Source organism: Belonocnema kinseyi, chromosome 6 (genome assembly GCF_010883055.1).
Source record: "Belonocnema kinseyi isolate 2016_QV_RU_SX_M_011 chromosome 6, B_treatae_v1, whole genome shotgun sequence".
Classification (NCBI taxonomy): Eukaryota; Metazoa; Arthropoda; class Insecta; order Hymenoptera; family Cynipidae; genus Belonocnema; species Belonocnema kinseyi.
The window spans coordinates 16,019,224-16,034,697 of record NC_046662.1 but is presented as its reverse complement, the minus strand read 5'-3'; the positions used below and the strand labels follow the sequence as shown (position 1 = coordinate 16,034,697).

The following is a 15,474-nucleotide window of genomic DNA, read 5'->3' as shown; positions in this document are numbered from 1 at the left end:
TTCACATCCATTCGGTGAATTAGAAAATTGTTCTGATTATCAAAAGCTAAAAGAAATCGAAAGGTGGTGATTCGCGCTACTGGTTCAAACGTTTCATTGTAATCAGAGAGATATTGTTCACTAAAATCTTTGGCTACTAAGGTAACGGGCCGAATTAGGGAATGGTTTTCAGAGTTACGAAAAAAATATTGTCGATTACAAATGTTTGAGTAAACTACTCAAAATAATCAAGTATATTTTGAAAGACCAATATCTCTAGTATCAAAAATAAGTCGCAATATGTTTATTCGTGATAATTAAATAAAAATAAAAGGGAATATATAAAGGCTTAGCATGTTCCTATGATAAAACACCCTTTCATCACTATGTCCCTGTGTTCCACAGGAAATGTCCCCTGTTTGGAAACCGCACCTGTCATGCTGTGAAGCCTGGATCCAAGGGTATAAATGTATTTAAAGCATTAATAAATATTAAATAATTATGTCTTTATTAGATTAACATGAACATTTCGAAAATATAACAAACTGAATATTTATTTATTAAACCAAGCGTTCAAAAATTAAATCAAATTGTTTAAATATATTCTATTTAAAAAATGATAATTTTCAAAAGAAAAAGAAAATTTCTCTCAGTTTATCATTTAAAAGATAAATATCAATAACTAAATATCAGGGCCAATTCAATAAGTACATAATCCCTTGCTACTTTCAATCTTAGAACTTTAATTTGTTTATTTTTTATATGCAATGAATACAATAGAATTGAAAAATTTAACACATTATAAGTATTTAAGTGTATTTCGAACGCTATAACATTTCTCATTAAAGCAACAAATGTACTATCAAAGCTTTGAATGGTTATTTTTCTAGTTTCATTTTTTTTTTTTTTTTTTAGTAGAATATTCATACTTTTCGTTCAAATTTGAACAACTATGGTGCTAAGTTAAAACTTTTCGTTGAAAATTACACTATTCTTTTGCAAATTTGTTTTTTTTATAATTAATATTTTTATCTGTAAATTTAATTTATTTAATTTCGTCTATTAGACGAGAATATTAATCCTGTTTGTTGAAGATTCATCATTTACATTAGGAATTCAACTATTTTCTTTAACCAGATTCCTATATCGCTGTTTTTTACCTACGTTAACCGTTTAGGGGGGGTCAAATTGGCCTGGTTTCTTGAAAATGTAGTAAATATACATTAAAAATTCTGGCAAAATTCATAGATCACTTTTGAACCTTCTACTTTATGATCAAATTATAGAATTTTATATTCGTTAAATCGGAGTAATAAATAATTAACAATAAACAAACTCGTCCAAAATGACTGATGCTTTGAGTTTTGTCTTAGGTCATATTTACACCCGATGCGGGAATCAGGTAAATTCACCTTTTGTAATTATATATTAAACTGGTTGGCAATTTCTTTTTTGCTGATTATTCAGTTAGTTACTACAAAATAAATAAAGAAACAACATTGAGTGCCATTCAAAACAACCTATTGTTGTGAAGGTCATGTTTTTAATTACGAGTTTGTGTACCGAAATCATTTATTCACCAGATTTTGTGTTGATTATATTGTTTATAATATTGCTAAATAATGCAGGCCTGAACCGTTCCATAATGGAGGACATTCAAATGTGTTCTGTATACAATTAGAACATGGCTTTAAATTAAATACAAAAATGAATAAATTGCGGCCTAGAATATCGTCTCTAATGTTCGAATCATTTATATTACAAAAAAACGCATTTAATAATCAGCCTGAAAGGCAATCACAATGAGCCTAAGAACATCGAAAAATGTTGATTATTTCGAAAGTTATTGAAAATTTACACTATTTTTAAATATCTACTTAAAAACTAAAAAAATTGACTTCACCCTGGGCTTATTTTATACAGAATTTCGAAAATAATCAACTTTTTAAAGATACATTTTTGAGCTCTGGTATAATTAAAATTATTCAGTTATAAAAAAAGAAGCGGCCTAAAACTTTTGCACGGCACTGTATATTTCTAATATTTGCCTGGGCCTATAACCTATTGGATTTATGGAATTCAGGTAATGGAGTAAGACACAGAGTTTAATCAGAGCAATTATTCTTTTATTCACACGTCTACAGTCATTGAGAGCTATCACGCATTCTCTTTCTTAGACTCGTACATATAATCATAACATTTTATTCTAAATGGATTCTTATATTACTAAATTATTTTGGTATATATTCCAACATTATAACAGGAAACTGTTTTCGAACGATGCTTACACTGAAGAAAATTTGAGCAAGCAGCTGATTTGTTAGTGGCAACACAGCGCCACCACCATGGTTGGTGCAGTGGACAGACTACATTTAAGTAAGCTATAGTACCAGACGGGCGAGCAGATCCTTTCTCATGTGTTGGGAGCGCAGGAGTACCACAAAAGAGAATAAAATTGCCCATGAGTATAAACAATAACTGTATGAATCCGCGCGAAACACGGCGTGGGGATTACGTGATTCCGCCTAAAGGGAGCGTTACTGTACCAATACTGTTGCGACTACAGCTGTTCCAATCTGGGCACACAGCGTGCCCAATATGAGAGAGGATGTGAACCAAGTTGCAAGCGAGCAGCGCGCGACGCATTTGGTGTTGCAGCTCTGCCACGTGGGCGAGCAGCTCGCCCAAAAAATTTTCAGTGTAGATTAGCTTGAAATTACATAAGTAGCTTATGTATAACTAAAAATAGATAATAATCTTTTTTTTTAACGCGATATTTTGTGGCTTATAAAAGATAACTTTTTTCAAAATTTACTAGCTCACGCTCATATCAAAATCTCTTACTTTTTTAACTATTGTCAATTTTATCTTTTTTTTCAATTTTATTTTTTATTATATATTTTTTGACTATTGTCAATGTGTCATATTTAGAGTGTTATAACTCGGCAATCAAATAGTGTGAGAAGCTTTATAAAGACTCAGAACGAAGGATTATTAAGTTTTTAGGCTTCACCGTTGTGAGAGTTTTATAACTGAATTTTTTTTTTCTTGGTTTGTTTTGTAATTTTCTTGTTGTCCGGTTGGACGATAAAATGTGTCTCGAAATGTCGTTTGAGGTTTGAAATTATCCATCGAGGATTGTAGTTTGTCTTTGTCATGGATTTTGTGAAGTTCAAGTTTTGGTGGCAGACTGGACACGTAATTGTTGCTTTGTAACATTGAAGGACGTCGTAAGCATCTTTTTCAATCGAAATGTTTGTGTCCACACCGTTTAACAAGTTTACTCGGTGGGTTTCACTGAGATATGGAGTAGTTTCATTGACCACTTTTTTGACTAGTCTATTCACTTTCGAAATTTCTGTCGAAATGTCAGTATCTGGATCCTTATCACTTTTTTGCGTGCTCGGCATAGCATAACTCTCAGACGTTCTAGATGTCCAATATTCGAAGGGTGTAGCTTGAGTGAATTTTACCATTCGCTTTAGTATGAGTTTATCTCCTATAACAAATTCGAAATTCTCGGGTTCTTCATTAAAAACCCCGTAATATTGTGTCAGATCAGGTTCATTTTTCACTTTTTTCAGCATTATCGTTTTTGCAAAACTTTCCAATTCTTTGATAGCCGCATCATCTAAGTCTTGTAAGCAACTTGCGTTGTCCAAGTTACTTAACTTCAAGATGTTCTTTATATGTAGTGGGACCCATACTCGCATTCCATTTTGCAGTTTGTTCCAAAATTCACTGCGAAATTGTTCTTCTTGTGTCATATTAGAGTTGTAATGTTCATCTACCTGTAAACGAACAATATTTTTTCGCCTATAGCTATCAGCTTCTTTCAAAATTTTTGCAAGATGATTATCATTCTTGTGAATGAACATTTCGAAAATGAAGTTTAAGTCAAAGTTTCACTCTACACGGTGACAAAGGTTTGGTTTCAGCAAACAAAGGTTGAGTAAAATATGGACCAACCAAAGTTTTGGATATGACAAATAAAATCTTGGTTATGACAATCAAAGTTTTCGCTATAGCAACCAATATTTGATTGCCATAACCAAAATTTTGGTTGAAATAATTACGACTTTGGTTGTTCCATGCAAAACTTTGACTGGTCCATATTTTACTAAACTTTTGGTTGCTCAACCAAATCTTTCTCTTCGATCTCTGTTTTTTAATTTTGTAACTTGAAGTTTGAGATTCTGATATTTGATTCGTAAAACTTTCGAACGGAAAAAGTGTTTAAATTTACCATAAGTATTCAGATAGGTTTTCATTTATAATGTAATATTTTTACTGTTAATGATGCCCTCTGATGCAATTTGAAAATTAATTACTTGAGAATATGAGCAAATAAATTGTGCGAGGAAAAAACAAGATATAGTAATAGATAGAAGGATAAATACTCAGTTGTTTGAAAAATTATCAAAAGTTTTAAGTTCAGCATCGAGTTCAGCAAACGGTGAGGCAAACAGAATATCACATAATATTAATTTTCAACCAATCAGAATTTCCACGAAAAAAGTGGATATTTCGGATATAGAAAAGATTGAAAATTTATACGATTGCTGATCCCAAGAATTAGATGCTAAAAATATTTAAAATTTTGCAGCAGACTGCGAATTTTGGAAATAGAAAAAATTGAAATCACGATTTTCAATAAATATAAACGTAAATCGAAAAATTCCGGATTAAAAATATCCAAGAGTAAAATAATTTGACTTTTGAGAATAAATATTTCATTCGATATTTCATGTATTGAATATATTAATTGATATTAGATATATTAAGTTATGTTTACAACTACATTCAAATAAAAATTTTTAATATTTTTTATAAATGAAACCGAGCAACCTCATTTATGAGATAAATATCAATTTTATGTGCAAAAGTCAAATAATTTAATATTATAAACCCAGTATTTTGCCAAAGTCGTATTTTTTCATTATAGGAGTATTTCAATTTTTAGTTTCCAATTGTCGAATTTTCATGGTGACATTTTCAAACTGCAAAATCATTTAAGTTTAGAATGAGAAAAATAAAAGTTAATCATTCATAATTCTGAACTTTAAATTGTAAATAATGTCTTGTATGCAAGTCGCGAATGAATTTCTTGAGAGAACAAGTAGAAAATTTAGAAAGAGAAAAATTAGAAGGGCATTCAAATTTTAGTTCTTCAATTTTAAAACGAGATTTAAAACTCGTGTTTCTTCGACTTCACATACTTATAGTTTTCAGTTCTCGGATTAGAATTCTCAGAAATATAACCCAGAAAATATTTTACCTCGGGGATAATAATTTAAAAATGTTCTGATTTTTTATCGAAAATTTAACAATTGTGGTCAATTTCATTTATGCAAGTTGGTCCTTCATTTCTTGAGTTAATTGTTATAAAATTTTCGGAAACTAATTGCTAAACATAACATAATGTAATTTTGCCTAAAATTATATCGTTTGTCATTTGTAAGTAAATTCTAAAAACAAATTCGATGTAATTTTTCCTGTACAAAGATTTAATGGAGCCAACCAAAAATTTTGGAAATGTCTCTTATTCCATCCCAGAAAACATGTTCTGTAACTGTTCCAGATCAAAAAAAGAACTGTGTTCTATAACAGTTGTTGCAAGATGATGACAGAACTATTCTAAAAAAAGGTAACCGTGTTCTAGAACACTGTGACAAAATTGTGACCGAACTATGCTAGAACAAAAAGGTAACAATATTCTAGAACACTGTGGCAGAACTGTTCTCGAACTATGTGACAGCACTGTTCTGTAACAGTGGCTATGGAATTATTCTAGAACAAATTGATCACAAACGTTCTATAATATTTGTTTCAAGTTTGTTCTAGAACTGTGCCGTAACAGTGTTATATCGAAGTTCTAGAACCCTGTTACAAGTGTGTTCTAGAACGAATTAGGAACAAAGATTAGTTCGCCAACACTTCCGTCGAGCTGACCCTTACGAATATCCCTTATTTGGATATCTCGGACATATAATTTTTGTTAGTCGGGACTGCATACGCGATATCCCGGATCAAAATATATCCATGGGGATATCAAAATTTCCGCCTCGCAGGATATTCCGACGGGTTATCCCTGGAATAACTCGGCACATAAATGGGGTCAAATCGAATATCCCGGGATATCCTATTGCTTTGGGGGTGTATATAACATTGTTTCATATTTGATAAATAACCGTTCTAGAACTGTTATAGAATTGTCCTAGATTTTTTACAACGCAGCGTACCAAAGTTCTAAAATTGTTCTAGAAATGTTACAGAGCCGTTGTCACAGCGTTCTAGATCTATTAAAGATTTGTTATACAACATTTGTTATTGACATCTAGAATTGTCCTAGAAATGTTCTAGATCGTTACTCGCATGTTCGTAACCTGTTGCTAACCTGTTCTAGAACAAGTTCTTTTGCGTTATAGAACAGTTATAGATCTGTTCTGTAACCATGTTTGCTTGGATACTTTCAAATTTTTGTATATTAGTGTCCAAAAATAGTAACATTCTTTTAAGTTCTTATTTCCATTGGCAGCTTTCAATCCTTTCAATATCAACCGAGGGGCTATTCAATCTCGAATAACGGAAACGTTGCATGACAATTTCATGTGATATTTACGTTGTCTGCATTGTCTTAAGTCATGCTGATTTCGCCGTTCTTTGCGCTAGACAGCGCTAAATGCACTAACCGACATTAAACGACGCTCTGCGAGAACCGAGGTATAGTGGAGGAAAAATACACTTTCTCCTTTAAAAAAGCCCAGAGCCTTTACTTTTGGGCCGATCTTCAATTTTTTCCATAATTAAAGTGCATTAAATTTGCAAGAAACTTCATCTCGATATTTCTGTTTGCTTCATTTTTTTATTTATATTATTATCACTCAAAGTATGAAAAAGTTTAGACTTTTCACAAGAGAATTTTTCCTCAAATTTTTCATGCTGCAAAAACTGCTTAACTAAACTTTAAGTCACCTTAAATCGATGAATGTCGAATTACAAAACAAAAATAAATGTTTATTGATCCATTTAATTGTTAAGAACAAATGTAATGAGAAAATTGGCAAATAGTGTTATTTATAGTATAAACTTTTTTCTTTTTGGTGAAACTACTTTGCTTTAATGCAGAAACGACATTTAATTTAAAAACATTTTTAAAAATGAGGAAAAATCATTGTTATAATCAAATTTTGTTGAAAAATTTTAAATGTCCTATTTTGCAGACTCTCATTTTTTTTAGCATCTGAATTCCTTTAAAAAATTTTTAAAATGATTTGTGCTTGATAATATTTGGTAAATTATAACAATTTAAATTTTGATACACAAGATAAATAAATTCAAAATGTTTGCACAGTCGCGTAGAAAAAAATAGTTTTTTTCTAACTTAAACTGTTTGAAATTATTGTGCGAATGGAAGATACGAAATTCCTGACTTCAGCTTTACAAACACAAATTTTTGATTCACAATCATGAAAATTGCGTGCAAAGAAGCTCAGCTGCTACACAAAAAGACGACCCAAAAGCACGTTGTGAAAATGCAAACATAACGAAACCCGTTCATAGTGATCACGTGTTAACGGACCGATGGTGAAAAAGGACGGAATCATCCGAACTCTGCTTCATTCGTACAGAACTAAGCGATCTTGTTCACACTAATTACCACTAACTCACACTGACTGCATAGTTGTCGTAATTTATTAAACGTTATTTGCTACGTTATAGGCACAACTTAAAAATGATTTCATACGTTAAATACGAGAGTGAATAGCCCCTCAATATCAACAAATGTACATTTTAAGTTTTTGTACCAGAATCTCTAAGCAATAACAAACACAATGAGAAAAAACAATGCACTAAATAACGGCGACGAAAATTAATTACTCACCGCATTTTTTCGATTGGTGAGGCTCATTGTTCACATAGTTCACATTTACTTTATCAAGACTGAAAAATTACAAAAATAATCAAAATGTTGTCAACAACTTTGCCCAAATGAAGCACCGGCACCGATTTGACTGTTTTGTTTTCGTCCTGTACGCGCAGGTCGCACACACGGACACGACGCATCCACACAGTCGCAAGCAACCAACAAAGTCGCATCCGTGCGCGTCCGTGAAAGCTCGGCTAACGCTCGTTCCTCCTGCCCGCACTTTCGTATGACCTTAGCAATGCTTAATTCGTGTTAAACTGACTTCTTTTATGAAGATTCGTTCGGATTCGCCTTTTAAATAAGCATAATCGTGTTTCCTCGAAACAATTTTATGGGTCCATCGATAAATTGTATTGTTCTTTAAGGGTACCTTTTTCACGGAGCATGGATTTTGAATTAATCCTTAGAATTAATATTTTGCATAGGATGCATTTCTATCTACTTTGTTGGTTTATGGCATTATTATTGTTATTATCCCTCAAAAAAGAGTCTGGGGACGTCCGTTATGATATAATATAGCATCTCCGAATTCAGTTTTTAAAAATTTTCATTTTTGTGGAAAAAAGCCGGGGAAACTGTAAGTATCACATGCCCTTAACTGCAACCGTAGCGTATTTCGTTACGTTCCTTTATTCCGCGTTATTTGTCCCGTTTTTTACCGCTAAAACCGAAATATTCCAGAGTGAATATATTTTTACCAGATGTTATCAAAAAATATTAATTGTTGATAATAATAATTAATTTTAATAATAATATATTTTATTTTAGCAAATTATTATTATTAAAAAATTAATAATAATAATTTGGATAAACAAAATAATTGTTCGAGCAAGGTTTAAAAAATAATTCTTTTTATCTAAAATTTTTTTCACTAACTTACTGTCAAAATTATTAAATAGTTATAATGTTGAAAAAACTTATTTAATTAATAAAATTATTAAACTTCGAAACTTATTAAATGAATAATTTTTTACTTGCTAATCTTTCAATATATTTTAATTTTCAAAGTTTATTTACAATTACATAATAATTTCATATCAAGTTCTATTAAACAATATTTGCATGATAATATTACATAATTTAGTTTTCCGATAAAATCTGATAGAAACTGACAAAAATGCGCGCGGAACAGTTTCAAAAAAGATCAGAAAAAACGGAAAGATACGGCTGGAACACTTTCTGATAAATTCTGAAAGATTCGGAAAGAAAATGGTGGTACAGTTTCGAATAGAAGTTAGGATGCAGATTTCGGAAAGGATCTGAAAGATATGGAAAGTTTCGGAAAGAAAGTTCTATCAGAAATTTCATATTTTTTGTTAAAAAATTACTATTCTCGTACAAAATTCATCTACAGTGAAACTCTTCTATTGTGCTGGTTTCGTGGCCGACGCGTCGGTGGTGGGAAACAAACCCGATATAGTACGGCTCTGGATGTAAACGCTTTTATTTGCCACGCCTGAGTGACTAATTGAACTATTCCATTTTTGGTTCAAAATTTAACTTTTTTAGTTGAAACTCCATGTATTTTGTTAAAAATTGTCTTTTTTGGTAGAATATTATTCATTCTATTTGAAAATGCTTGGAAACTTACCGATTTTGCTCAAAAATAATTAGTAAAATAAAAAATTGCACTTTAGCCCTCGGTATGCAGACATCTTGGATTCCCCCACTTAACCTGAAATACCTAATCAGGATCACTGGTTACAGTTCGGCCAAATGTATAATATCTTTGGTTCGGCATCCTTCCAGATAGAATTTAAAAAATAAAAATATGAAGAAAATATGTGCAAAATTTTGAAATCTTCAAACTGCAATCACTATAATAAAATTAATACATTTTGACGCGGAAAACTTGACAAGATGACAGATGACAGTTGAATTTTTTGGGGTTGGCGACCCTGTCAGCCGTGGGCGCCACCGGCGCCACGCACCACGCACAAGGTCCAACCAACTTAACCATTTCGCAGTGATTTCCCAGTTTTCGCTAGGCCAGATTTCGCTCTAGAGTACCGGGAAGCGGTGATCGAACGGGATGTCTTCGTAAAGTGATAGTGCAGTTCGGTAGTGAGAAACTCGATGCTTTTAATTTTTTCAAGACTATGCTGTGTAAAAAACCTATCGCAACAAACCATCATGTTTATCATTTTTCGCGTGCTCTTGACTTTGATACACCTTTTGTACGGTTCGTTTCTGTGGGGTCGTCGCCAATGGAGGGAATGGAAATTATGGTGCGATGAACTCTGGCATGGTAAGGATTCGAGATTGGAGGCCGAAGTTCTTATCAGTTCGATAAAAGGAGTGGGCAATTTGCCGAAACACTTGGCCGTCATCCTCGGTCACGAGGCAGTTTCGTTTCTCGACCTTGTGCGCATCGTGAGCTGGTGTGTCATTGCTGGCATTCCTTACGTCAGCTTCTACGATCACAATGGTAATTTACGATTTATGACTTTCCGTGAGAATTATGCTCTTCCATCAAAGAATGTTGATTAGAATAGAGATTGTGGGAATTTGATTGGCGTAGTTTTTCTGCCACTTCTCATTGTTTTTCGTACATTTTTGTTTGTAACATTGTTGCTGTTTTTAACTTAAAGAATGGTTTATTGATATTTTAGTAAAATTATATAGATCTAATTTGTATGTGGCAAGCGTTTGAGTCAATTTTGTATGATTTTTTTTATATCTATGCGTATTTAAAGACTCGACAATTTACATAACCTCAAACTACAGACAGGTTTCACAGTCTCCACAGTGATTATTTGGAAAAAAAACTATTCTCTTAAAAGTTCGTTTTTGTTTGGTTGAAAATGTATTGTGTTTTATAAAATTTGCATTACTATTTTTTTTTAAATTATCTTTTTTTCTTTGAGAAAAAAATGCATTTTATTCGTTAGAAATTTGTATTTTCTAGTTGAAGATTCATTATTTTAGTTGAAAATTCGTCCTGGTTGAGATATCAATAATTTTTGGTTGAAAATTAATCTTTCTCGTAGTAAATTAATCTTCTTGGTGGAAAATTAAATTATGTTGATAAGAAATTGATCTGTTTCGTTGAAAATCAACTCTTTATGGATATTTATATTTGCAAGAGTAAAACTCTAAGTTTTTGAAGAAAAATCATCTTTTTGGTTAAAAATTTGCCTTTTTTGGTCGAAAGTTGCAGTATTTCGTAAAAAAACTCGTTCTTTTTTTTATTCAGAATTAATTTTCTCACAGAAAATGTGAACCTATTCCTTTTTTGGTTGAAAATTTATTATTTCTGGTTGAAAATTCTTTTATTATGTTGAAAATTGGTTTTTTATGTAGAAAAATCATCTTTATTGTTGAAAATTAATCGTACTGGTTAAAAAATAAACTCTGGTTGAAAATTGAGCTATTTTATTCAAAATTCTTTTTTTTTATATAATTAATTTTCTTCACTAAAAATGTAACTATTATTAGTTATAAATTTACTTTTTAAATTGGAAATTGATGCTTTATAGTTGAAAAATCGTGTATTCTGTTTAAAATTGGGTTTTTTGTAGAAAAATCATCTTTCTTCGTTAAAAATTTTAATACTTTGTTGAAAATTCAGTTAATTTCCTGGTAATTCATCTTTTTTGTAGAAAATGAATCTCATTGGTTAAAAAATTAACTCTGGTTGAAAATTCAGCTATTTTCTAAAATTTCCTTTTTTTCAGAATTAATTTTCTTCAATGAAAATGTAACTTTCTTGGTTGAAAATGGACATTTTAAATAAAAAATTGGTCCTTTTCTAGTTGGATATTCATATATTTGATTAAAAATTCGTTTTTTTTTTTGTAAAAAGAAAATCATCTTTTTTAGTTGAAAATTAAAGTATTTAGTTTAATCTCCATGCGTTTTGTTGATAATTAATATTTTTTGTAAAACACTAATCTTCTGTTTTAAGAAATAAGCTTTTTGGGTGAAAATTCATCTTTTTGGTATAAAATGTATCTGTTTTTCGTCAAGGATTCAAATATTCATATATATATCAAATATTATTATAATATTTTTAATAATAATATTAATATAATTTTATTAAATAATTTTATTAAAATTTTAATATAATATTATTAATAATATTATTATAATTATATATAAAGATATCAAATATTTGGTTGAAAATTTGTCCTTTTTGTTTAAATTCAACTGTTTTTGAATAATCAACTCTTTGTACTTAAATTTACTTTTTTGCTCACAATTTGTGTTTTCGGGATTGAAAATTTAACAATTTGGTAGAAAATTAAACTAATAGAAAATAAACTTTTTTGTTGAAATTTAATATTTCAGGTAAGAAAATTTTGGTAAATGTTTATGTTTTTGCTTCAAAATTAATTTTTCCGATAGAAAACTAAACTATTTTCTTGATAAATTGAACTTTTTGGTTGGAAATAAACTCTTTTATTTGGATATTTATATTGTCGAGTGTAAAATTCAATTGTTTTGTAGAAAATTGTTCTTTTTGGCCAAAAGTTTAACTACTTTGTCAAAAATTAATATTTTAGATTTATTATTTAAGATAAGAATGTACCTCTGGTTGGAAATTTAACAATTTTGATATAGCTTGGTTACTATGAACAAAATGGTCAATTTTTTGGCCTGAAATTATTCAGTTCTGAATAATTTTTATAAGAAATTATCTATTAACTTTGAAACTACAGATCTCTGAAAAAATAGTTTTTTTAAGGATTTTAGGAATCAAAATAATATTGCTGATGATTCAATTTAAAATAAAACACACAAATTTTTACATTTTACAGTTTATAAACAAATTATATTTAATCACATTCAACAAACAGAATTGAAGATTATGTGCCAAAGAAGAAAGTTTGCTATTGTTTAATTTTCAACAGTTTTAAAATATCTAGTTAAATTTTTATGTTTTTCAATTATGCTATTATTTAGCTTGGAATGCGTGATTCAAAAATTGTTTACTTTAACAATTTTTTATTTTTAAGCTTACATTTTTAATTTAAAGAATTTTTAAATGCTTTTTTAAAGACTTGAACAAATAAAAAATAATAGCCTTTGATGTTGAACATTTTGGATAAAAAAACATTTTTATTTAATAAGTAAATAAATTTTTATTAATTTATGTGTACTTTAAGTAATAAAAAGTGAGAAAAAAAACGATTTGACAACAAGATTTTAATCAGTTCAAAATTTAAGAATTTTTAGATTTTAATGTTAAAACAAACGGTTTCAATTTGTAAGTCTTAGTCATTAAATAAATTTGAACGTGTCACTGAAAGTTTATAAATTATTTACAACTTAAAAATAACTTCATAATAATATATTCTTGATTATAGGATTTTATTAAATTGAAATATTGTTTCAGTCTAAATATTCAATTTTTAACCCATTCAATTTGAAATTTTTAATTAAAAAAAAGATTAATTATTGAATATTTAGCTGTATTTGAATTTTTATTTAAGACAAGTAAATTGAAACCAAATATTTAAAAGTAATGAATCTTTAACTAAACTGTTTGACATAGAAAATCTGGAATCGTTAAAATTTTGAAAAATGCTTGATTTGTGAGTGAAATTTTAAAATTTTGATGTATAATTTACAAATGAATATTTGTAGATAAAAGTTGAGTAATTTTAAGAGATATTTAGGAGTTTTAAAAAGATTAAAAATTATCATGCAAATTTTAGAAAGTTTTCTCAAAATCTTCTAGAATCTTTTTTGAAAATTTTGTTTAAATCTCTGAAAAAGTTTTGAAATATTCTCTTAAAATAATTTTTCAAATTAAAAGTTATTTTTAATTTTCCGAGGAATCTTAAGAAAATGTTTTTAATCTTTTGAAGCCTTTCACAATTCTTGAAAGGAATCTAATTTTCTCTTTTAAAATCTGCGAAAATCTACATTTTTTGTATTAGGCTATCATCAATACAAATTTAAAACAACTTCTAGATTTCTCAAGATTTTGAAATAAAATTGTGAAGCTTTCCAAGGATGTTTAAACTATTTAAAAGGAAAATAATTGATTTGATAATTTAAGAAGTGTTCAGTTAAAAAAATTTCAATTTTTCAATATTTTATGTTTCCTGCTTAAAATTCCTTAAAATTATATAATTATGAAAATTTTAAAGTTTATTGATTGATTTTTTAATTTAGAACATTGAAAATGATAACGTGGATTTCTCTTTTATATTGAAAAATATTAGTAATTTCAATTTTATACGCGTAAATTATTGGCATTTGAATACAACATTTTTTAATCAAAAACTTTTAAATTTCAATTTTAAGAGTTCAAAATTTAACAGTTCCACTTTGAGTGCTTTCGCTTGCAGTTCAGTTTTTATTACCTTAAGTGGACAATTTTTTAGCTTTAGTGTTCCATTTTTTTAATTTTATTGACCGTGAAAATTGTTTGCGAACCCAAAAAAAACCGGGAATTTATTTCGTCGATACAAAATTTACTTTTTGTTTAAAATTACTATTTTTGTATTGAAAAGTCAATTGAAATCTATTTGGATAAAAATCGAAATTCTTTTTGTTGAAATTTTATCATTTTCATATTAAAGTTAACCTGTTTTAATCGAATTTTCTTCTTTTTTTTTTTGACAAAAATCCAACTGTTCCGTTGAAAATTTAACAATCTTGTTAAAAAGTCATGCTTTTTGGTGAAAATCTATTTTATAAGAAATTTCATATTTTTTAATAGAAATGCAACAAACGGTTGACAATTCAACCTCTTTTTTTAAGGTTTGCTCAAAAGCTTGTCTTTTTTATTTCAAAATTTACCTGCTTTAGCAGAATTTACATCTTTCTTGGATAAAAATGCATTTCATAGAAAATGAACTTTTTGTTTAAATTTTATATTTTGGTGTTGAAGAGAGAACCGAAATCTTTTCTGGCTGAACATTCAACTTTTTTTTTTTAATTCTTATCTTTCTTTGATAAAAATGTAACTGTTTGGTTACAAATTAAACTATTTTATTAAAAGGTAATACTTTTGGTTAAAAATTCTACTATTTTGTTGAACTTTTAACTATTTCGTAGAAAATGTAAGTAGTTTAAAATTTAATATTTTTGTTTTGAAACATTAACTGAAATGTTTTCTAGATAAAAATTAAATTGAAAAAAATGTCGTTTTTTATTAAAAATTCCTCTGTTTATGTACCAAATTTATCTCTTTTTTAAAATAAAACTACAACTATTTAGTAAAGAATTCATCTATTTTGTTAAAAATTGATCCTTTTTGGTTGAAAAGAATTCGTCTTTTTGGATTGAAAATTCCATTTTTTCGTAGTAACTTATTTCTTGTTTAAAAATTCATATTTTGATTGTGAAAAGTCAATTTAAATCTGTTTTAGCAGAAAATTGAACTATTTTTTTTGAAGATTTGTATTTTTTTAATATAAAAATTCGTTTTTTTTTTAGTAGAAACATCTTTTTTTTTTTAATTAAAATACAACTGTTTGTTTAAAAATGATTATTCGTTACTTAAGTATTCAACTATTTTGTTTGAAAGATTTAGTTGAATCACTTTGTTCAGAAATAACTTTTTTCCTTGAAGATTTATATTTTTAGTTGAAAATTCAACTCTATGATTG

The 15,474-nt window shown here is 28.7% G+C and overlaps 2 protein-coding genes across 2 annotated transcripts in view; one reads left to right on the top strand and one right to left on the bottom strand.

The window, feature by feature from the left end:
• Window positions 1-2,526: 2,526 nt before the first annotated feature.
• LOC117174394 lies at window positions 2,527-8,008 on the bottom strand. The gene is made up of 2 exons (XM_033363482.1): window positions 7,865-8,008; window positions 2,527-3,770 (listed from the first exon to the last, which is right to left on the bottom strand). The coding sequence occupies exons 1-2, from the start codon at window positions 7,889-7,891 to the stop codon at window positions 3,006-3,008; spliced, it is 792 nt and encodes a 263-aa protein (XP_033219373.1). The 5' UTR covers window positions 7,892-8,008; the 3' UTR covers window positions 2,527-3,005.
• A 1,808-nt stretch (window positions 8,009-9,816) lies between these two features.
• LOC117174998 (dehydrodolichyl diphosphate synthase complex subunit nus1) overlaps window positions 9,817-15,474 on the top strand; it is a 14,234-nt gene continuing 8,576 nt past the window's right edge. Inside the window, exon 1 of the mRNA XM_033364486.1 lies at window positions 9,817-10,337. Coding sequence (XP_033220377.1) covers window positions 9,986-10,337 — 352 coding nt within the window. The 5' untranslated portion in view covers window positions 9,817-9,985. The remainder of the gene's footprint in view (window positions 10,338-15,474) is intronic.

Bases quoted from the DNA above. Each gene is read 5' to 3' on its own strand.
- LOC117174394 (XM_033363482.1), bottom strand. From the start codon at position 7,891: ATGAGCCTCACCAATCGAAAAAATGCG. The intron at 3,771-7,864 runs GTGAGTAATTAA...GTTCGTTTACAG, and splicing joins TCACCAATCGAAAAAATGCG to GTAGATGAACATTACAACTC.